We start from the raw sequence: 24,954 nt of genomic DNA, 5'->3' as shown, positions 1-24,954 counted from the left end.
ATCCTGGGTCTCCAGAATCACGCCCTGGGCTGAAGGAGGCACTAAACCGCTGAGCCACCGGGGCTGCCCTGGAAGTCCAATATTAAACATTTATATTTCATTTGAAAACTCAAGAGAAAAGCAAAATTATATTTTATTGTAAATTATTGTTGTTATGAGCAAATATTTCAAAATTGTGAAAATTGAAATGAAATATTCATAAACTTTGATAAATACTATACTAATACACAAATACTATAAATTTTAGTGTTTATAGTAATAAAGGATAACAATATAAATGCATTATAGTACTATTCTTACAGGTAGATTTTATTGCTAAAAAAATCACAAATAAAACCTACTTGTAATTAAAAGCTATAGTAAGAATGTTGTATATGGATGTAGTACCCATATTACTGTTTGAGACCCATTGATGAAGTTTAACTACTATCTATTACTTTTCTCCATAACGACTCCTCCTAGTGGACATCCTTTTTATGCTTGAACCTCACCAGGCTGCCTGTTCTATTGACAGACAGTTGTAAATGTTATGGAGATAGAGAAGCATGATTTAGAAGGGATCTAGTTCAAGTCCAAATAATGGAAGAACAAAACCAACCCTCATATCTACCACATATACATCTTGGTATATTCTAAATTTCTTACTGGTAATTATTGGAAAGTCTCTACGGGTGCAATATAGGGCTGTCTGTGTTGGGAAATGATTACAGCTGGCCTCAAACAACAGGGCTTTGAACTACATGGATCCACTTATATGCAATTTCTTTTTTTTTGATAAATATAGTACGGTATTATAAATTTATTTTCTTTTCCTTATGATTTTAATAACATTTCTTTTCTCTAGCTTACTTTATTATTTATTATAAAAAATTTATTATAAAATACAGTACATGACACATATACAGAATATATGTTAGTTGGCTATGTTATGGGTAAGGCTTCCTGTCAATAGTAGACTATGAGTAGTTACAGAGGAGTTGAAAATTACACAAAGATTTTTGATTGCATGGGGGTAGGAGTCAGCATCCCAACCCTCTTCATTTTTTAAGGGTCAACTGTACGTATCTACCCAGTGATAAATAAAACAGCTATGTATTGTGTGACTATCAAAATAAAGTATGATTCTTGGTGACAGGTCAGATTTAAACTATAATGTAGCTGCCCTATAGATTTAGGAAGGAAAAAATGATTAGAGTTATATAGGCTTGCCTTGACCATGACCAAGTTTTAGGAAAAGAGGGGAAAAGGAAGGCAGAGTCCTCAGAATAATAATAAAACAGACTGCCAATTAAGGAATACATAGATTTATGCTAAAGACCATAAAACTTTTTCTTATCACCCAATGCCTTTCAATTTCTTTTTTTTTTTTTAATTTTTATTTATTTATGATAGTCACAGAGAGAGAGAGAGGCAGAGACACAGGCAGAGGGAGAAGCAGGCTCCATGCACCGGGAGCCCGATGTGGGATTCGATCCCGGGTCTCCAGGATCGCGCCCTGGGCCAAAGGCAGGCGCCAAACCGCTGCGCCACCCAGGGATCCCGCCTTTCAATTTCTTAAAGTAGAACTAAATTCCCCCTCTATCTTGGATACCAGAGGAAATACCGCTAAAAGATTATATTTTGGTTGATGGGGAAGTAATCTTATCTCAATGGTGGATTTGAAAGGAGACTGAAGAACAATTTAGCTTGACGATTCTGATATTTGGAGATATCATAAACTTGTCCTCAGTCCATAAAGGATGGCAGAACAGGGATTCAAACCCAGTTACCAGTATGATTATTATTTAGTTTATCTGAAACTGAAGACTGAATAAGTGTATATGAATGTGCATGTTTTGTTTTAAGTGTGTTATTTCTGGGAAACTGCAGCATCATTTATTTGACAGGTGAGAGAAAAACACTTTTAAATATGAGTTAAATAGTAAATGTACATGCAAAGAGTAGGGTCTGGTGCAGACAGACTTCTCACCTCAGATCTACACCATGATCACATTCATGTTCTACCTACATTCACAGGAATCTTTCAAACTACAGTTTTGTGAAAATTTTAGCACATACCATTTTATGAAAATGATGCTATCTTAAAGTGGTGTATAAACAGTATATTTTGAAATATAAGGTTTTTTAGCTCTAAAATTTAAATATAAAGCTAACTTGTTTTTTGCATATCTCTATTTGCTTTTCTACTTGTTCAGTTTAATTTCCCATTTGCAAAAATTCTTCTAGATGAGAAGCTCAAACTATGACTATAACAACATTGTACAAAATAAAGCATCAGTTACAGACTATATAAGTTAAGCAATTTAGTTTTTCTCTATCCTTTTTCCATATGTAAATCATAGATTTACTTTTATTTTTATTGTTTTCATTTGGTAAGTTATTGCTTTACCTTCTAACATAGACTCGACTGGTCTTTTCTCTTTTTGGGGGGTTTCTTTTTTTATAGTTTTAACTTGGACTTACTGCATATAATAATTCCTAAACAGGAGGACGCAGTAATTAAATAATGCAAAAAAATGGCTGAGCCAAGGTATTTGGCCATACTAAGCTTTCTATAAAAGAATATATTCAATCATTTAAAGCAGCTGTACACTAAAACTAATCAAAACCATAATAAACTAAATTAGACATGTGATGAAATCTGAAAATCTTCATACAGCGGTTGGCTAGCTGCTTGAAAATTTACCACTGTGTTTTTTCTCTCTTTTATTTGGATTGGGGCAAAAGAAAATAAGTGATAGGCTTTATACTATAGTAAATCACAGCAGTTGCGAATGTAGGTATGAAATAGATTTTGTCATAACTGCTAAATGGTACCAACCACCCCCATAAAAACTCATTTCTATGTGGTTTTGGACAGTCATGTTTTCACAAAGGAACTAAATACGTGAGAAATGTTTTTAGAATTTTAAACTTGCTCTAATAATACTTTTTATCTCCATTTAAGATGCTTTGTTTTATACCAAGACTTGGGTGAGATTAACTCATTTTTATACCAAGACTTGGGTAAGATTAACTCGTGTTTCTAACTGCATTATTTTATTTCCAACTTTAAAACTTTATATATATAAATATTGGGTTTTAGACATTTGACTTTTCATATCCTAGAAATTAAGATAAACAGGGATGATTAACAGTGTTTAGTAAAATAATTTTTGGTGGGAATGATAGCACCTTTAGACAGTGTAACATAGAAGTAAAAAAAATACAGAGGCTACTACTTAAGGCCAGGGGGCATGTCTTACTCATCTTTGTTTACCTACCACATTCTTAAGGCTCTTTATTCCCATTGCCATAGGTCATATTTGTATCAATTTATGCTCTAAGATAGGCACTAACAGACTGCTGGTAGGAATGTAAATTGGTAAAATTTGAGAGTGTGAATAAAAACTTTAGATATGTCAGACATGACAATTCAAGGGATAAAATCTACTTCTAGGAATCTATCCAAATAAGCAATCAGAAACATAAACAACTTATAAACAGGTATTTACCTTGATTTGGTTATAGTAATCAAAAGAAATGTCTCCAAATAGGTATATATTTAACTAAATTGTAATACATAAATGATAGCATGCTATGTTGTTAAGAACAAATTTACAAATTAAACCACTGAAAAAGGTTTATTAAGTTAATAAAGTAGGATGCCAAGTTGTGTGTCTCAGCATATATTAACTATGTTTAAACAACCATATATACATAAGAAAAAACATGAAGTAAATTAAAGTGTTAATAGTAATTCAACTTGGGATCCCTGGGTGGCGCAGCGGTTTGGCGCCTGCCTTTGGCCCAGGGCGCGATCCTGGAGACCCGGGATCGAATCCCACATCGGGCTCCCGGTGCATGGAGCCTGCTTCTCCCTCTGCCTGTGTCTCTGCCTCTCTCTCTCTCTGTGTGTGTGACTATCATAAATAAATAAAAATTAAAAAAAAAATAGTAATTCAACTTTAAAAATTTATGTTGTTCTTTCAATATTTTTCTGGATTTTCCAAATGTGTTATAACAGGCAAATTATTTTCCAAATCTGGAAACAGCAAGACATGTTTTAGAAGTCTTTCTCACGGGGTGCCTGATGGCTTGCTCAGATGGTTAAGTGTCTGCCTCCAGCTCAAGTCGTGATCTCTGAGTCCTGGGATCAAGCCGTGCATCAGGCTCCCTGCTCAGTGGGGGAGCTTCTCCCTCTCCCTCCCTGTACTCCACCACTAGTGTTCTCTCTTTCTCTCTCTCAAATGAATAAATAAAATCTTTGAAAAAGAAAGGTCTCTCTCATATGAAGTACATTAATAAAACTATTTTATGATTTAGAAGTCACTATATAATTTATATAAGTAATATTTACCTCATCATCATCTGGAACTGGTTCATATAAGGATGGTACCCAAGCAAGTATATTGCAGTCTCTGCTGCCACTATAAAGTTCCTATAACACAGAAAATAGAGATGTGATTGTGGGTCAATTTAAAGCTGATGCCAGTTTGAAATGAATACAGCATTTAAAGGACTAATTCTTAGGTTAGATTAATTAGATTAATTCTATTTCTATTCCCCAAAGAAACTGAGCTGATGCTTTTTGTTTGCTTGTTTAAGATGCAGTAAAGTTTTGTTTTGTATTTTAAAATATCATTAGAATATATCAGAGCTTGCTAACCTGAAAGTTTTAAAGAAAGATTCAACAACTTAGTGGGTTTTTTAAATTAATCATGGTATCCATTTAATTTAAATGTCAGAGCAGAGAAAAAGATGGGATCAAGAGTTTGTCCTTCTCTGTCAATAACTGAGTTGTAATAAAGACATCAATAAAGAAAACATTAATTTCTAGCTAAAATAGGCCAGAACTTCACAAAAAATATTATTTAGCTCACAGCTGTCTAACTGGCTGCTATTCAACAGAAGAGCATTAAGACCCATATGCCATGCCTACTGAGAAGTTTATTTAATAAGGGGAAGCTTGGGTTGATGCACAGTCTATGTCAAAGTCTTTATGAATATGCTGTTTACACATGGCTGAACAATGTTCATTTCTGTCCTCAATAAAACTTAAGGAATATGTTATACTGTCTGGTATTAAAAACATTCCTATGGGTCAGTGAAATAGATACTCTCACATAAAAAGGGTATAAAAAATTGGTATAATCTTTTTACAGAATAGAATCTCAATACAGGTCAAAAGTTTTTGTAAACATTTCTAAATCATGCCAAAGACATGAAATTCAAGGATATCAGCAGTCTTATATTTAAAATATCAAAATATGGAAATAATTGTCCAAAAGGAGGATAATGATTTACATGTAAATTTATGTGCCATTCACAGCATAAGATAACCATTAAATTTGTTTTTAAAGAATATTTAATGATATGGGAAAATATTCATTGTCAAGAGAAAAGAGAAGGCTATAAACCAGAGTCATCATGCGAAGGGAAAAAAGCAGGATGTAAAATCCTAGGTCAGTTAAAAAAAAAAAAAAAAAGTTATGTAATGGAGAAAGGTCTAAAAAGAAAAAAGAAGAAAAAAACAGCAAAATGTTAAGTGGTTATAAAACTCTGAATGACTAAGTAGTTTTTTTACACAAATTTATTTCTGTATTTCTACAAATATTTTTTTTTCAACATGTTCAACGTGGGGCTTGAATGTACAACCCTGAGACCTGAGCCCAGATCAAGAGTTGAGTTGACTGAGCCACCCAGGAGCCCCCAAACATTTCTAATAGTGAACGTTTTTCTTGCTCTGCTTTGCAATTATTTATTTTTTATTATTGTTCATCTCAAAAAGTTTGAAGTATGGTACAATTAGTATTTTTTTTTAAAAAAAGGGTTCTAGATAAAGGGGAATTAAGATTATAAAGTTATTTATAGGAAATATAGATATAAAAATATTAAAGTAAACTTGATTTAGTTATACATTATCAAAGTTTCTGTAGGGAACAAAATTCTATAGACTGTATTTTTTAATGTTGAATATATAGTTATGCTAACTGTGGATGATGCAAAGATATTTTCAAATGTTCAGTGCATTTGAGTAATTGAATTTCTTAAGATACACACACATACACACACACACCTACCTCCAAGACAGCTTGGTCAGACAAGCTTACAAGGCAATTTATGGTTAAGTATTGCCACACTGATGGAGACAAAGGAAATTCTGCAGATGTTCAACAAAGAGAACTTACAAGAGACAGCACTTAAATTACAACGACTAATAAGGACTTCAGGTAAATGGAGGGTTCTGAATTGAGTATTAAAGTCTTGGGGTTGGGATCCCTGGGTGGCACAGTGGTTTAGCGCCTGCCTTTGGCCCAGGGCACGATCCTGGAGACCCAGGATCGAATCCCACGTTGGGCTCCCGGTGCATGGAGCCTGCTTCTCCATCTGCCTGTGTCTCTGCCTCTCTCTCTCTCTCTCTCTCTCTCTCTCTCTGTCTCTCTGTGACTATTGTAAATAAATAAAAATTTAAAAAAAATTTTAAAGTCTTGGGGTTAAGTGTAAGTGTTCATTTAGGAAATTAGATTTAAAAAATTTCAACATATGAGACTAAGTTGATAAGTTGACATCATGAGTCCTGTTACTCTTTAATGGTTGAGTGTATACTTCCTTTGACCTAGGACATTCTCATACAATTATGGTGCATCCAACATAATAAAAAAATTCACAATGATATACTACTTTCAGCTAATTGCTAATTCTTAAATTCCATTCAAGTTTCACAAACTGTTGTGAATAAATGTTTTACAGCAAAAGCGTCCAGATTAAAATCATACGGCTGCATTTAGTTGCCATGTCTCCTAACTTCCTTCAATCTGGAACCATGACAATTTGAAGATACACACAAGTTATTTTGTAGAATGTCCTTCAAATTTTCCTATTTCTTCATGATTAAACCCAGGTGATGCATCTGTGCCATGACTATCACTGAAGGAATATCGATAACTGGGATGTTAACTTTGATCATTTGATTAAGGTGATGTATGCCAGGCTCTTCAAGGAAAAATTACACATTTTACATTTATAATTAGTGTTTTGTATAGAGGCACTCTGGGACTCTGTAAATAACCCACTCCTCATTAGACTTACAATTGATTAGTTTATTTACTTATACCTGAATAGATTCATGGATCCCTATTTTAGTCAGTGGGTTACAATCCATTATTATCATCATTTATTTCTTTTTCTTTCATTATTTATTTCTATGGTAGGTATATCTTGTTAGATTTTTATACTTAAAATTACCATAACTATCAATTTTGTTTTCAGATTGTGAATTCTGTATAATATTTAATTTGGAAAAGGGTTCTACCGGTAAGTGGATACAAAGTACTATTCTATTTCACTTTTGAGACTTAGAATTATTTTCCCTTTTCTTTTTTTTTTTTTAATTTTTTTTTATTTATTTATGACAGTCACACAGAGAGAGAGAGAGAGAGAGAGAGAGAGAGAGAGAGAGAGAGAGAGAGGCAGAGACACAGGCAGAGGGAGAAGCAGGCTCCATGCACCGGGAGCCCGACGTGGGACTCGATCCCGGGTCTCCAGGATCGCGCCCTGGGCCAAAGGCAGGCGCTAAACCGCCGCGCCACCCAGGGATCCCTATTTTCCCTTTTCAAAAATCATAACGGGGGAAGCCTCGGTGGCTCAGCGGTTTAGCGCTGCCTTCAGCCCAGGGTGTGATTCTGGAGACCTGGGATTGAGTCCCACATCAGGCTCCCTGCATGGAGCCTGCTTCTCCCTCTCCTTCTGCCTATGTCTCTGCCTCTCTCTCTCTCTCTCTCTCATGAATAAACAAAATCTTTAAAAAAAATCATAATGGATCTAATGGGATAAGAGTTGGAAGCTGTCTCATGTTCTGCAGTGATTCAAAATCCAAGTACGTAGCACCTACAGATCTGGTATTAGTCAGGAGGCAACTGGCTTAGGTTTCTGGCTGTGGTTGGCTTGTCTCAACTATTCCAGGGACCGATGGAAATCAGTATCTTGGCATTCTTTTAATCTCCTCTCGGCACACCTGTTACAAAGTTCTGATTTGGTGGAAAGCAGTAATTTATAGTCGGGATATCTGGTTTAAAATCTTGGCTGTGTCTCTGAGTGACTCTGCATAAGAGATGAAATATTTCAAGAATTTCTTTGAATAGATAACCACGCTCTGTGCAAACCACATGTCACTTCTCTGATGTTTTAGTCTTCTTTGCCCATAAGTTATTCTAAAAATATTTAACAACTAGTACATCAGGATACTGACCAATCAGAAGAGGTAATAGCCATAGAGTGGGAGCAGGATCAAGAAGGTCCCTCCTAGGTCCTGGGTTAAGGTATAATCTAGGAAGCCTCAGAAAAGGGGGTGAAGCTAGAGGTCACTTAAGGGCTGTAGTGCAAAACCTATTTAACAAACAGTAATATATGTATTTGAATATTTTTTTAAAAATTTTTATTTATTTATTTATGATAGACACACACACACACACACACACACACACACACACACACACACAGAGAGAGAGAGAGGCAGAGACACAGGCAGAGGGAGAAGCAGGCTCCATGCACCGGGAGCCCGACGTGGGATTCGATCCCGGGTCTCCAGGATCGCGCCCTGGGCCAAAGGCAGGCGCTAAACCGCTGCGCCACCCAGGGATCCCTGTATTTGAATATTTTAATAATAGCTATTGCCATACAGATGTGTGCTGGCTGAAAAATAAGCGCTGTATATCTTACTGTAGTATCAGACACAAATTAAGTAATTAGCATTAATGAATAAATGATAAAGAACTTCACCAGGTGATGAACTCCTTCCTAGTTCTTATAAAATGGAATTTTCATCCTATCAGTATTTAAGTCTTATGAGCCTCATTTTCTTTACCTACAAAATACAGAAAATACCAACAGTCTTGCTATATTAGAGATTTATTTAAAGGAATACATGAGGTAATTTGTGCCAATATTCTCTGAAAAAAAATAATCTGCTCTGTTGGTAAGATGAGGAGTGGGATATTCACAGAGTCCCAAAGTGCCTCTATAAAAAACAAACAAAAACCATAAGTATTTAAGAAATCATGTAAGTTGCAACACTCAAAATTAAACTGATCAGCCACTGGCAGAAAACAGAGAGGAAATAAAATGAGACAGACTTGCACATACATAAATCAACAAAAACTGTACTTTGAGATTAGACACATGTATTCCAACTTTTCCCAAAATATTGACTACAAGACATCATTTTAATTTGCTAGAGATTTTCAACTGGTAAATAAATGGAGCCCATAGGCAAAAGAAAGAATTTTTCTCAGTCAAGTTGTACAGTATTATATTGATTCATACAAATATTCTATACTATCTAAAACTCTATACTGTATAATCCTCTATTTAAGAAATCCTAGCTCAAATGTGGATTAAAAGTGTAATTCCTCAGACTGAAATCACAATTTACTCTTTCATATACAACTACTCTGACAAGCTAGGTACCTGAACATTTTCAATTCCTTTAAGGATCATTCTTACCTGGAAATTAGACTGGAACACACAGCAGTCAACACTTTTATAATGTCCCTTAAGCATAGTTATCTGTTCTCCTGAGTAAATTGTATAAACAGCAATGGTGCTACCATATGGTACAAAAACAAATTCTGAACTGCAGCCATAGGAGACAGTGAATTTCAATCCTTTTCTGCTGTCATTACAAACTTTTCCATAGTTTACCTGTAGGATGTAAAATTGTAACATTACTCATTTCTTAAATCTGAATTAAAAAGACAACAAAGACTAGAAAAAACATTAACTTAAAATATTGCATCATACTATGGAAAGGGCTGTACTAAGTCTAAAGAAAATAATCAAGTCCTAATAGAAAGAATTAATTTCACATAAGAGGAAAATACAAATAGTACAAAAAAATTCACAAAAGCAAATGTTTACATTTAAACTAGAAATAAAATGCAAATTAAGGTAACCTTAAATTATTGCTTTAGACCATTTAGCAAAAATTTCAAGAAACCCTGGGACAGTGAATACTGCTACAAGTGAAGTAATATGTTGGTGGCACTGTAATTTGGTCATTGCTTCTAAAAGGCCAAATGATTTATTATGCAACAAAATACAAAGACGTTTTTTTTTGGGAGGGTGTATAACTTTTTATTTTAAAACATTTTTAATTGTGGTAAAATACATACAGCATAAAATTTGCCATCTTAACTATATTTAAGTGTACCATTAAGTGACATCATATTCACATTGTTGTGCCATTATCATCAATCTCTAGAACTCTTTTCATCCTGAAGAACTGAAACTCTGTACCCACTACACAAGAAAGTTATTCTTACTCCTTGACCTACTAATTACTCCTGAGAATTTATCTTAGGGAATTAAAAAGCAAAAAGCTGTATGCCCAGAGGAATTCAATGAAGCATTATCTAGAATGGCAAAATAACTAAAAATAGATGTAAATTCCTAATAATGTTACAACTTAGTTTATATAGTAATTAAAAATCATAATTATGAAAATTATGCAGGAAATAAGGATTAAAAACTAAGTATAAAAAAAGCAGAGAACACAAATAGTGTGTATATAACTGCAACTTTATATAACTACATACATATTTAGGACAAAAATAAAAATTCTGTGCCTGTATGCCAAAGGCACAAGCCCAACGTCAGCATCGTCTCAGCAGTTCAAAAAGTAAAATTCCAGGTTCTATCCCAATCCCACTCAACTAGAATCTACATTTTAACAAAATCCCTAGGTTATCTAAAGGCTCATCAAAGTTGCGAAGCTTTGGGCTAAAGAAATGGACAGTGAGGTTTATTTCCTGCTGATAATTTAGATTAAGTGGTTTAGGGTAGGTGTAAAACCAGTAGCTAAACATTTGAGAATTATGAGCATGGAGATCACCAAAGACTCCCAATACTATAGCTAACACTAGAGTTTTAACAGTGATTTATCTTTTTCTCTTTTTGTAAAGGTTAGTTGGGAGAGGGAGAGATAGAGAGAGAGAGTGTGTGTGTGTATGTATAAATACATAGAAACGGGTGCCTCAGTTGGTTAAGCACCTGACTCTTGATTTTGGCTCAGGCCGTGATCTCAGTGGCCTGTACTGGGCTCTGCACTCAGCAGAGTCGGCTTAAGATTCTCTCTCTCTTAAAAAAAAAAAAAAAAAAAAAAAGATTCTCTCTTCCTCTCCCTGTTTGTCATCTCGCTAAAATAAATGAAATCTTTAAAATATAATAAATACTGAGGCCCAAATGGACATATACTGATAATCTATGGATACTACGCTTGCCTTACCCACCCTTCAGGTTAACATCTGACTGAAATGGGAATATGCATTCAGTTATCCCACTGCAGCAGGGGTAGAATGAAACATTAAAATATTAAACTAACATTCATTAGACTTGGTTTGTAGAAATCCACTCTACTCCCCATCCACCTTTTTCTTTTATTTTACCTCTAATAAGTACTGAATGACTTAGCCTCTGAGTTTCATTTTTCTAATCTGTTAAATAGAAATAGGATCATTTAACAATGTGAAAAATCAGATGAAATAATGCATATGAGAGACCCAGAACATAAAGGTATTCAGTATGTCACTAGATTTATTAATTCCTATATATATTTAAAAGTATAATTCATTTGCATCTTTTGATCCTGTATGTGTAAATATTTGTACAGTGGGGAAGGAGAATAGAGAAAAAAAAACACATGTCAACTAGAAATTCCCTGCTCCTGCTAGAAAAATTTTGAACTGCTAGACTGTGATGGCCTTATTTTTTTTTTTAATTTTTATTTATTTATGATAGTCACACACACACACACACACACACACACACAGAGAGAGAGAGAGAGAGAGAGAGAGAGAGGCAGAGACATAGGCAGAGGGAGAAGCAGGAGCTTCTCGTGAGCCCGACGTGGGATTCGATCCCGGGTCTCCAGGATTGCGCCCTGGGCCAAAGGCAGGCGCCAAACCGCTGCGCCACCCAGGGATCCCTGTGATGGCCTTATTTACATTTATCACAGGATCTAGCTATAAGGCCTGAGTTCTTCCCACTCTACTACATTCTTTCCCAAATATGAACTGGAAAGTGTTAGATGAGGTACGAATATTGAACTAGTTATCTAACTCTTGTTTTTGTCCTTAGGCACCCCTAGTCCAAACCATCCTGCAACTTATGGTCCTATTAATCTTTGTAAATCACTGCTGTGATCAAATCACTCGTGGACTCAAAATCATCAGTATCTTTTCAATACCTATGGAATAAAGTTCTAATAATGGATTAAGGAAAGGAAGGATCATTCACCAATGCTCACTATGTGTCATACATTATACTAGATGATTGTTTAAGGTTCTCATTTTATGACAATGTATGCTTACCAATGTGTGATAAATAGCATGATGTGTATTATTATAAAAGTACTGTAGAGGAGAGGCTCCTTTTGGCTATGATGTCTTAAAGGTGGCATGTACAGGCTTTTAAAAGGTTTTGAGGGGCACCTGGGTGGCCCAGTGGTTGAGCAACTGCCTTCATCTCAGGTTGTGATCTGGGATTGAGTCCTGCATCAGGCTCCCGGCAGGGGGCCTGCTTCTCCCTCTCCCCATGTCTCTGCCTCTCCCTCTGTGTCTCTCATGAATAAATAAATAGATAAAACCTTAAAAAAAAAAAGATTTTGATAGGAGAGGAAGATATGAGACTTTGGATAGGATGAATCCCTTTTATTTTTCCAGGAAATACATACATTTAATCACCAAATGAATATCTACAGTGACACAGAGATTCCATCACAAGGCAGCTTATTTTATTGTCAAACAATGATCAGCATAATGATAATAAAGACAGGTAGCATTTACTGAATGCCAACATTTGCTGTAAATATCAAAGTGCTTAATGTTTTACAAGGGTTATTTCATGTAATACTTAAAACAGTGCTATGAGATAGCATTATTATGCAAAAAGAAAACATTTAGAAAGGTTAAGTATTTTAGTTGAGGTCTTTGGGGTAGCAAATGACAGAATGAAAAACTAAATCTCAACTGCACTAATCAAAAACCACAATGCTACATTGTGGCAAATGATTTTTCCTTCATTCCATGACCTGATGATCACAGGACATTCTTCTCCAAGTAAGCACTGGGTACTTGGAAGCATTTAAGCCAGACGAGAGGAATTTCAGAGGTTGTGTCTGAGATGAACCTTGAAAGCTGAGAAGCATCTAGGACAGGAAGGAGAACTACACTATTTCAAAGCAAAGGCAGGAGTCTGTGCAGCAAAATGGAAGGGCAAGAGAGCACAGTATTTTTCAAAACCTCTAAGTAGTTCAGTAATGACAAAGAAAAATAAGGTAAAGTGACAAGACATAAAGCTGGTGAATTATAAGATACAGCTTATGAAGGCTCAGTGTGCAATAGGCAAAAGCATTGGTTTTAATTACCTAGAAGTGTTGAGGAAACAGTGAGAGACTTCCACTGGGAGATCAGTTTAGGAAAAGTTAGAATATTAGACTAATTAAATAGATCATGAGAACCCAGAGTGAGGCTGGAAGGGAAGACGGATATGAAAAAAATTAAGGAAGAATTAAGAGGACGTGTAATTCATTTAATACATGGGATAAGGGGCAAGGAAGAATAAAGGATAAACTTCCAATTTCTAGATATCGGTCACAGTGAATGATAACAGCAGTAACTAAAACAATCAACACCAGAATAGGTACTATAAATTTCTTGTTCTTTTGTTGTACCAAAAGCTGTCTCTCTGTGCATTTTTCCTGCAAGTACTTGTTATGTTCTCTAAGGTAATGGTCCCTAGAGTGCAGTTCACACACCACGAGGAGCCTGCAAGATAATCTAGTAAGGTGTGAGAAGAAAACATAAGAATTCTATTTTTTGATCTCATTTTTACTTAAAAAATAAGAAATTAATCTTTACACATAGGTTCACAACAGTATTTGTATATAACTTACAAATAATTATACACCCATTAGAAGTATGCACTTACACTTTTTAAAATTTATTTAATTTTATTTTTAATATTCCAAGTAAAAATTTATTTACTTTCTTAAAATCCTTACATTTAATACTGCTTCTAATTTATCACAGGAATTACTTCTCCAAAATGTTAATCATAGCTGGATTGAAAGAGTGTTTGGGAAATGTGGCAATGTTGCTTTTATAAACATACCACATTACATGCTTCTCCTTCTGCCTGTGTCTCAGTCTCTCTCTCCTCTGTGTCTTTCATGAATAAATAAAATCTTTTTTATAAATAAATACATAAATAAACCAACAAACCAACCAACCAAGCAACCATATTACAAAACAACAAGCAGCAAAAGCTACTGAGGTAGGTCCAGAACCTTTAGTTTAAAATAAGGAAGAGAAAGAGAAGTATCTCTGAAGAACGAGAATATCTAATTACCAGATCAAACATAAAGAAAATTATTCAAAGAGAACATAATAAAAAGTCTGCAGAATTTCCAAAGAAAACAAATATATTTACAACTTTAAGGTTAGGATTAAAGTTTTCTTATTTATGTATTTTTCTTGATACTTGTTTTTAAAATTTAGAAGTTTCTACTGAAGAGGAAAAGGAGATGTAAAAGATGAAGCCCTCTTAAAAGCAAAAAGGAAGCATAAGAAAAAACAGTAAGAGAAGCATAAAATGGGAGAAAAGGTTATACCACAGAGTACTATCAAAGTAAGTCAATGGTACAAATTCTATTGTTGCCAATGGACACCCTCCATACATACCTTTTTAAAACTAACTAGGGGTGCCTGGGAGGCTCAGTTGGTTAAGCATCTGCCTTTGGCTCAGGTCATGGTCTCAAGGTCCTGGGATCTCGCCTGCATCAGGCTCCCCGCTCAGTGGGGAGCTTACTTTGCCTTCTCTCTCTACCCCCCACCCCCCCCACAACTCAAGCATGAACATGCGCTCTTTCTCTCTTCATCTCAAATAAATAAAATCTTAATAAAAAAAAAAAACTAACAAGGGTGCTACCAATAAGGCAACATCACACAATAAAAAGTTATTTATGGTATACCTATTATTTAAAAAGTATTTAATTATTTACTACCCTTTTCATACTTCCATTATATCCTTAAAATTACTGTTTAGGTACATAATAACTCCATAATAAGATGGAGACATTAAAACTCCTACCATAGTCCTTCATAATGTCATCTTAAATAAACTGACTAATGTCGCAAATTAATAAATGGCAGGACTGGAATCAGTTTCCAATTCTGACAGTGCTCTAAGTATTTGAAGACTGTGTGTTTCCACTGAGAGTTTCTTTTTCTGGGATTGATGTCTCCAGTTCTTTTAAGTGTCCTCTGGAGGTGAGTTTCTGGGCTACTCTAGTCATCTTTACATGAATGACTTTTACTTAGATAAAGTAAATTTTAAAATGTATTATCTGTTCTAAACACACTATTCAAGAAATGGACTTATTACTAACACAAACCCATAAGGTATGAGTATCACCTTCAAGGAGAGAAAAATGGAAAATCACACTAACAATTTATATATATAGTCAATACTGTTTATTTTTTTTAAGTCAATACTGTTTATACTTAGCACATTCACCTTTGATGCACATGCCAACCTACCTTTCCAAAGTGACCCTGTCATATTACTACTCAAAGGCCTTTAGTGGTTTTCCATTTCACCCAGAGAAAAAGCCTAAGCCCTTACACAGAGGCCTAGCCTGTATCCTCTGTTGTCCTGTTCCTTCTGTTCCTCACCTCCTATTTCTCTCTCCCTTACTTCTTCTATTTCAACATAAGAGCCTCTTGGATATTCCCTGGATATCCCAAGATCCTGCCTTAGGATCTTTCTGCTTCCTTCCTCTGCCTGGAATGCTCCTCTTTCCAGATATCTGATGGCCCTCTCCTTCATTTCCTTCAGGCCAAATATTGTCTTCTCAATGAAACATACCCTGACAGCCCTATGCAAAAATGCAATTCCAACATCCCAATATTTTCTACGCTACTTTCCTTACTTTTCTTCATAGCACTTGCTACATCTAAAATATATTTTATCAGAGCACCTGGTGGCTCAGTGGTTGAGGATCTGCCTTTGGTCACGTTGTGATCCTGGGATCCTGCGATCGAATCCTGCATTGGGCTCCCTGAAGAAAGCCTGCTTCTCCCTCTGCCTATCTCTCTCTCTCTCTCTCTGTGTGTGTGTGTTCCTCATGAATAAAAATAAATGAAATCTTAAAAAAATAAAATAAAATAAAATAAAATAAAATTTTATCCATCCATCTATTTATTGACTGATGGATGGATGGCTTTCTTCCTCTCCCTAGAATGTAAGTACATTCACTTACATTCTAGGGAGGTAATATGAAGAGAGGACTTATCTGTTTTGTCTGCTGCTGAAGAGAGGACTTATCTGTTTTGTCTGCTGCTGAAGAGAGGACTTATCTGTTTTGTCTGCTGCTGTATAATACTGTCTGGAAAATAGGAAGAGCTCAAAAAATACTTATTTGACAAATGAATGAAATGAGAAAAGAAAGGTGTGACCTGATTAGAAACATGATACCAATATAATGAATGGAAGATTCTAAATTAGTTTGCAATGCCTGAGTTTCTAGTCTGAGATGTGATGGAGAAGCACTTCATAAAATACATAAAAGATTAGCAACTCTAAAGTAATCTAGTATAAACAATTTTGGCCTTATAGTAATATTAGAATTTAATAAAAGAAGTGATATTTAAAGTACCTAAAAGAGAATTTGCTAGAAAGGAGGTTAAAGAAAGGGATACGGAATGGGGCACCTGGCTGGCTTAGGCAGAAGAGCATGCAATTCTTGATCTAGGCATTTTGAGTTTGAGGCCCATGCTGGGTGTAGAGATTACTTAAGTTAATAAATAAATAAACTTAAAAAAAAAGAAGAGGGGATCCCTGGGTGGCTCAGTGGTTTAGCTCCTGCCTTTGGTCCAGGGTGTGATCCTGGAGTTCCGAGATCAAGTCCCACATCAGGCTCACTGCATGGAGCCTGCTTCTCCCTCTGCCTGTGTCTCTACCTTTCCCTCCTCTCTCTCTCTTTCTCTGTCTCTCATGAATAAATAAATGAAATCTTAAAAAAAAAAAAGAAAGATGATTCTCTCATGAATAAATAAATGAAATCTTAAAAAAAAAAAAGAAAGATGATTAATATCAATACCTACTTTAAATCATTAAATAAATGCTATAAGGGGTTTGGTATAATTACCATTGTGGTAAAAGTGGAATCTATAGTCAAAAAGTGGAATCTATAGTTGCTTTTCAGCTGTTTTAACTCATGCAAATTAACCATTTTCTTATTTCCTCATATGTAAAATGGGTATTGTAACAGTAACTACTTTCACAGTATTGATTTGATGATTAAATAAGACTCTATATGTTTTGGCACATGTTATATGTTAATTTTTATTAAAACAGTATCTGATACATAAGCTCTGAATAAATATTAGCTATTACTATTACCACCAAATTACAAACTTACTAGCTTATTCTGAATGTTCCTAAACCACAGGTATGGCTGGTAAAGACCATCACGTAAATTTTTAAAGTGTTAGAAATTAAATACATTAGAATCTAGCACATTTGGGATCCCTGGGTGGCGCAGCGGTTTGGCGCCTGCCTTTGGCCCAGGGCGCGATCCTGGAGATCCGGGATCGAATCCCACGTCGGGCTCCCGGTGCATGGAGCCTGCTTCTCCCTCTGCCTCTGTCTCTGTGCCTCTCTCTCTCTCTCTGTGACTATCATAAATAAATAAATTAAAAAAAAAAAAATAAAATAAATAAAAAGAATCTAGCACATTTAAAACACATTTATTCCAGTATTAAAGTACTATATTCTGGTACTGTAACATTCATCTTAGATTTTGTTTATAAGTCATATATAGTATAAAATTTAACTATTTAACTTTATAATCAACGTACCTGAGAGATATGGTACACTCGCATCATGCACAGTGGCTCAGTAGAGCAGTAATTCTCCTAAGTGGGGAGAATGTGGTGGGGGTACAGTAGGGTAGGTTGTCCTATGTTGAGAGTTATTACTTCACATAATGGAAAAATACAAAAAGAAAACTGGGATACAGACAAAAGAAAAGAGTTAAATCTATAGAAGAACACCAAGTGTATTTTATAGATCCATTTTTTAAATATATATTCAAAAGGTTAGAGGGCCACCTGGCTGGTTCAATTGGTAGAACATGTGACTTTTGATCTTGGGGTTGTAAGTTCAAGCCTCACACTGGGTGTAGATTACTTAAAAAAAAAAAAATGGAGATACTTAAAATCTCTTACTAGTGTATTTTCTCCACTGGAACTATTCCAGAGCCTCATCCGATTATCCGTACCAACAGTAAGGAGATGAAGCCCATCATTTGTAAAGCATAAGCCATTAACTTTCCCATTATGAGCAGTGTTTGCTGCAATGAAAAATACAACTCAGTTAATCTACTCTTGTATTCAGCACACACTTAATGCTTGATGATAGTTATTTAAACTTACTTTATTAAGGACAACTATCTGAATTACTTAAACAAGTTGATTATATTTGGATTATTTGAATATAATAAGCTATATATATTAGAACCATAAAAATAGAGAAAAACAGAAAAGTAAAAGAGAAAGAAATTTTGCTAAATACAAGTTTTCAGAGTAAGCTGTGCTATCAAACTCAATTAAATGCATGTCCACTAAAACTTTAAATTAATAAATACCTTCCAAATTTCTCATATACTATTTCTATCTTTAATCTAAAAACCATTCTATGGACTATTAAAAATCAATAATACTATTATTCAGTATTAAAAAAAACCTTCAATAGGGAAAGAATAACTGTTCTAGTTTCAATCAAAATTTGTATTATTTTCAAAACGATCAAGTTTGAGAAAGTATAATTTTCAAAAAGCCGGATTAATTTAACAGATTATTAAAACAGTAATAAAACTGTATGTAGTTCATCCTAAGATTTTTCTGGTCCACAATTAATTATAAATCAGAATCTTAGCCTATACAGAACTTAAATTCTAGGGGTGTCCGGATGGCTCAGTCAGTTAAGCATCTGACTCTTGATTTCACTCAGGTCATGATCTCAGGGTCCTGCTATGGAGCTCTGCTTCAGGTTCTGCCATCAGCCTGGAGTCTGCTTAGGATTTCCTCTTTCCCTCTGACCAATATCTGCATGTATACGCATGTGCTCATGTGTTCTCTCTCTCAAATACATAAATAAAATCTTAAAAAAAAATTAAATTCTATTGTAAAAATGCAACTGAGGTACTTTGTCATCTGGATAGCAGCTGACACATTTAAGACAACTTGCACATTTTCATAATATGACCACAATGTGGTATGTATGTTTAGAAATCAATTTATTATAAATGTCATTTTTTAAATCATAAAATTTGCCACTTGTCAATATACATTAATTACTGGGTTTTAATTAAAAATTTTCAATATAAAAAATACTATTGTTGGCATATTTCCATAGTAATGTATTCTTCATTACCTGATTCAACAGCTTGTGACTTTTTTCCATTATGCTGATCAAGAGTAATTAAACATCCTGATGCTCTTCTCACATCCCATAATTTTACTCTACTGTCAGCACTAAGAAGAAATAAATATTACACTGACATATATAGCTATGACCGTGACTGTACTCTTCACCTACCTTTCCAGTATTATAGCACACAGAGGTCTTAGTATATTAGAGTAAATATATTTGTACATTTGGGTCATTGTACTTTTGCCTTTTCATCACATATTCAAAGTCAGTAGCAAAAAGCAGTGAAAATAATTGAAAAAAAGGTAACCGTTTTTAGATCACATGGACAGAATTCTGCTGGTTCTTAATAACATTAGCATGTTCCTTCCCCAAAACTAGTTAGCTTTGGCACTTGCTCAAGAGCAAGTTTGTTACTACATCATTTCTATTGTTTGTTATTCAAATGTTTTCTAGACAATCAAGCAGTTAATTTTACTTTAAGAATTCATTTGGCATGAATTTGGTATTTCTTTTTATATGAAAAAATTAAGGTGAATAATGAGGACAATACATTTATATTAGGTTTCCTATACTCAAATCAATCTTTGCCAGATATACAAGAACTAAATTTAATGTTTCTTGGAAATCTGACATTTATTTTTATTTTATCTCAAGTAAGTGAAAAAAATAAAGGCAAAAAAAAAAAAAAAAAAAAAAACCCATGACCACATATCAGTTCCAGCTTCTAAACTACTCCTAAAGAAAATATAAATCAGTTTAATTGGGATCCCTGGGTGGCGCAGCGGTTTGGCGCCTGCCTTTGGCCCAGGGCGCGATCCTGGAGACCCGGGATCGAATCCCACATCGGGCTTCCGGTGCATGGAGCCTGCTTCTCCCTCTGCCTGTGTCTCTGCCTCTCTCTCTCTCTGTGACTATCATAAATAAATAAAAATTAAAAAAAAATCAGTTTAATTGATGCTATCACATTCTCAAAAAGGGCCTTAACAATATTCTAACACATTGGGTTTATCTAAGCCCCTTTAATTAGAAAAAGCAATATAATGCATTTTTATAAGCCCATTTCTAACTTACATATCTTTTACATAGATACACGACTTATCTCTTCCTATAATCTTGATTCTTTTCACAGGTCACTATCAAGCCCAGTTAATTAGAATAGCAAGCAAAAAGCTAGCATTTCCTATTTTCAAAATGATCTTCTTTCTTTCCAGCTGGGGAAGAAGTTTCCAATGGCATGAGTCTGAGGACTTAAGTACTTTCTGAAACAGATAAGATTTGGACATATCTGATTCCTAACGTTGATTACTAGATCCATTCTCATATTGATTCAAATTCCTAGGGTACTCTGAGACCTAAAACCTCTTAGGTCCCCCATGATTTGAGGAAAACCAAGTTAGGCATGAACAATAAAATATGCCCTATCATGGACACACAACCAGCACTCAGCTTCTCACCTTCACACTTCTTTAGCCAGCCTTCCTACAGCTACATTCTAGACTTGTTCTACTCCAGAAAGCACAGATCTCAATATCACATTCTGTAAACTATTAACAGAAGCTTCTCTGAGGACTAAACTGCTTGGCTCATAGTGGGCAGTCATTAAATATTAGTAAATTGAATCAATGAATTAATGTTGAATTAGATTCAGAACCTCTGTATTAAAGAAAACAAAAAGAAATGCTACTATTTTAAAATTAAGTCTTATACTTGGGTAGAAAAAAAAGACACAAGACAGTTTTTTCAATGGGTAGTACTAGCAGATTTGCATTGCTACAGAGATTGTCTTGTTTTCTGTTTTAAAAGGTGAGCACCTTCAAGATATATAGTCAGGATTAGGATTATGATACAAAGAAAGATTTCTTTTGATGATAGGACTTAAAAACTGTAACTCAATTATTTAAATGGCCTAATTAATAACTAAATATGCATCTTATAAAAATAGTGCTTTCCAAATTTTTACCATTAATTATTAACTTGAAAACCAAATAATTTGCATGTTACCTTGCAGTTGCCAAGACATATTCACAACGTGGTGACCAGGAAACTGCCAATATTTCTTGTCTGTGACCTGCAAATATAACTGTATGAAGTCTTGTAAAATACTTGAAAAATAAAAAGATACAATGTAATTAAACATAACATTTTGAAGAAAGTGAAGACTAAATATTAAAAATAAATTGATACAATCATCCCCTTTTCAAATTTATAATAATCTATGTTTAAATATAATATGAAGTCTGTGGTGCATTTCTCCCACATGTTATCTTACTATAAATGGTCTGGTTTTGCCTTGGAAAGAATGGTCAGAATGAAAAGAAAAAGTCTTTCTTTTTTAATAAAGCTGTTAGATGAAAAAGTCAATCCATCGAAGTAATATAGCTCAATCTCATTTACCTATATCTACCACAAAAAAACCCACTGCAACTAATCATACAAGTGAAACATTCTATAGAATAAAAACGGTTTCTAACTTTTTAGAAAGTTATAATAAAAACTCTTAAAATTCATGATTGTAGAAAGCATTTGGATACATTTTTTTCTACAAAGCACAGGTTTATATAAGTTCATAGATAATTCAGCATTTTAATTCACTTTTGCCTAAATGGATTATTTAGATATTTTCATCTACGTAACTTATGTTATTAGAGATTCATGACAATGTAAAACAAATGCTATCCATTTCACCAAGTTCTCTCCATATATTATGTGTTTCTCAGAAATGAATAAAAATGTAAATTTCTGGATTATAACCCATCTTTCCATTGTCTCGAATCGAATGGCCTAATACTGATAACAAAGTAGCAAAAATACTTAAATTAACATATCTTAGCTAAAATATTATTCTAGTACCTTTTTCTAAAATATTTGCACTCAGGGAAAAAAAAAGCACCTAAATATTAAGAATGTTTACTTAGCCAGAACAATATTAAACAATGTTTGTAAGACAAGTGAATCAATGTTAAGTTTCATAAAAAACTTTTTTTAAATGTAGAAATAAGAGGTGTTCAGCTAGACTTTCCATATCCTTTGAGTTTATCCTATGGCTATTGTTTATATAAATGCCTGCTCAATAGTTCAGTTTTATAAGAATAATGCACAGAAGGATCTTTATTTCCCTGTTGACTTTTAACAACTAGCACAAAACACATCAGTCATGTCAGTTACAAAGAATACATTGTTAGTAATGTTTCTTTTTATTGAATGGTTCACTCAAAGTAGTTGTTGTTTCAAATAAAAAAAAATACCCTGTAAAATGTGGGAGCAGGATCCAGACTTTAAGTCACAAAGCTGTACTTTGGGCCCTCTAGTACCGACTGTAAAAACAAAAACAAAAATGGTTTAAGATAATTTTATTATGAATCATCACCAAAAGGAAACAAGAAACTATCTTTATGATTCATGGTATCTTCTCTGCATCCATGTAGAAATATAAAAAAAGTATGCCAAAAATATACTTCAAATCATTTTTTATGTTATAAGTAGAAAATTTAATTGCAGTCATACCTCAGTACTAAGAGAGGTCTATTATTGCATTACTTTTTAACATTTAATTTTGAAATAATTATAGATTCACCCAAAGTTGCAAAGATAATACAGAAAGACCCTGTGGACCTTTCACCCATGTTGTCCAATGTTAGGTTGTTAGGTTAAGTAACTATACCACAGTACCAAAACCAGGAAATCTGTATTGCTGCAATGTGTATGCATAATTCTCTGCTATTTTATTACAGCAAATAATTTTATTTAATACCTCAGACTTTCCATACTAATGATAAACTTCCAATCAAAGACTCTGGACACAGAATGAGTGGACTTCAAGGGCAAGTTAGTGCCCAACTCTTCTTACAGATGATGCAGCTGACTAGTATCTGGAGGTGAAGATGTTCATGCAGTGCCACTCAAATAATGGAATCATAGGGACCTGATACCAGGAAAACATTTTTTTTTCTTCACATATGAAAACTCTTGTTGCAGGTGCTTTCATAAAAATGTTTAATTTGAATAATACAATCTTAGAGAAAAGGAAATAATTTCCATGTTTTTACTGTGTTGAATTGAAAAAGTTGCCAAATTTGGTTCATGTAAAATCTCTGAAATTTTGGTGGCTGAAAATTAACTCCCTAGGGAACAGAAATGCACTTTTTTAATCTTTGAATCCTTGCCATTAGGCAGTGCTCGACTTGCACAATACCAATAAAACTGGATGTTTTAAATAGTAGTATACAGTTGAGCTTTTTTTTTTTTTTTAAGGAATTGTGATATTGATCTGGGTTAAAATGTCCATCAAAACTAAAAAAAAAAACACTAACTAGGTATTAAAAGGGAGCAAGTGTCAATATGTTGAAAAGCAAAAGAGTACAGGTACAAACCTGCTACCAAACAGTGCTTGGTGGCAACTGGAGACATATGATGACTATAAACGGTTTCTTCAAAATTAAATACATCTGCAGTCTGATAATCAAAAGACATTTAAAAAGTATAAGTTCTAATTATAATCACAAAAGCAGTAAACTTTCTATTTACTTATCTCCACATTGTTACCAATTTTTAAATAACTGTTAACAATTTATTTGACTGATACATGAGAATGTGATATCCTCAAAAACTTAATTTTAAATTCGGAGTTAATTTTTTAAAAATTGTATTTATTTATTTGAGAGAGAAAGAGGGAGGGAGAGCTCAGAGGGAAAGTGAGAAGGAGAAGCAGGCTCCCTGCTGAGCAGAAAGGCTGAACTGGGGCTAGATCCCAAGACACTGAGGTCATGACCTCAGCAGAAGGCAGACACTTAACTGACTGAGCCACGGAGGCACCTCAAATCCTTTGTTAGTTTTAACACTCTTGTCCCTTTTGTAAGAGGAATAATTTTTCCCTAATAAATTATAGATAAAGAAAAGACAACCATCTTTCTTTCCACTCCAGTCTGGAGGAACATCACCATCTACAAAGGTGATCTAGCCAGCAGTCTGCCTCTTGGTCCCATTCAACTTCAGCTACCACATTCCAGCACTCTCATCATCCAGATTTGCTCTTCCTTCAAAATCATAGAATTCATGTATGTAATCCATAACCACAATCTCCTACCATTTTCAGCATAGTTTTCCCCAACTACTTCCAAAACATCCAAATAAAACCTGGAACTCCTATCAGTTCCTCCTGTTTCTGTTTTTTTTCTTTTCCCCCTTCTTCAGCCCGGATTCTGAGGTTCAATACTTCATCCCCCAGTATCTTCAACTATTTTGTCATTAATCCTTGGCTCTGTCAAGACTTCAACACTGGATAACTCCAAGTGTCTGCCTTCTCTGCACCTGTATACAGGTTGATCTACACTAGAGGTCAGCCAACTTTTTCTGTGATGGGTAAGACTATAAATATTTTAGGCTTTGAGGACTACTACTCATTTCTGTCATTTCCAACTACTTATTTCTGCCACTGTAGTGTCACAGCAGCCACAGACAAGAAATAACATTTTATTTGCGAAA

At 34.4% G+C, this 24,954-nt stretch overlaps 1 protein-coding gene across 4 annotated transcripts in view; it reads right to left on the bottom strand.

The window, feature by feature from the left end:
- Positions 1 to 24,954, bottom strand: part of ERCC8 (ERCC excision repair 8, CSA ubiquitin ligase complex subunit) — a 54,350-nt gene that overhangs the window by 4,432 nt on the left and 24,964 nt on the right. The window contains exons 5-11 of one of the 4 annotated variants that reach the window (XM_055332112.1): positions 23,844 to 23,925; positions 22,719 to 22,787; positions 21,475 to 21,553; positions 19,474 to 19,574; positions 18,267 to 18,391; positions 9,484 to 9,681; positions 4,340 to 4,420 (exon numbers count right to left, since the gene is read on the bottom strand). In XM_055332112.1, coding sequence (XP_055188087.1) covers positions 4,340 to 4,420; positions 9,484 to 9,681; positions 18,267 to 18,391; positions 19,474 to 19,574; positions 21,475 to 21,553; positions 22,719 to 22,787; positions 23,844 to 23,925 — 735 coding nt within the window. Of the gene's footprint in view, positions 1 to 4,339; positions 4,421 to 9,483; positions 9,682 to 11,824; positions 17,715 to 17,897; positions 17,955 to 18,266; positions 18,392 to 19,473; positions 19,575 to 21,474; positions 21,554 to 22,718; positions 22,788 to 23,843; positions 23,926 to 24,954 lie in introns of those variants that run through there. The other 3 variants (XM_055332114.1, XM_055332115.1, XM_055332116.1) reach the window with 3 other exon arrangements.

This window comes from Nyctereutes procyonoides, unplaced genomic scaffold (assembly GCF_905146905.1).
Source record: "Nyctereutes procyonoides isolate TBG_1078 unplaced genomic scaffold, NYPRO_anot_genome, whole genome shotgun sequence".
NCBI lineage: Eukaryota > Metazoa > Chordata > Mammalia > Carnivora > Canidae > Nyctereutes > Nyctereutes procyonoides.
The sequence above is the reverse complement of the archived record's forward strand: the minus strand, read 5'-3'. Positions and strand labels throughout refer to the sequence as shown.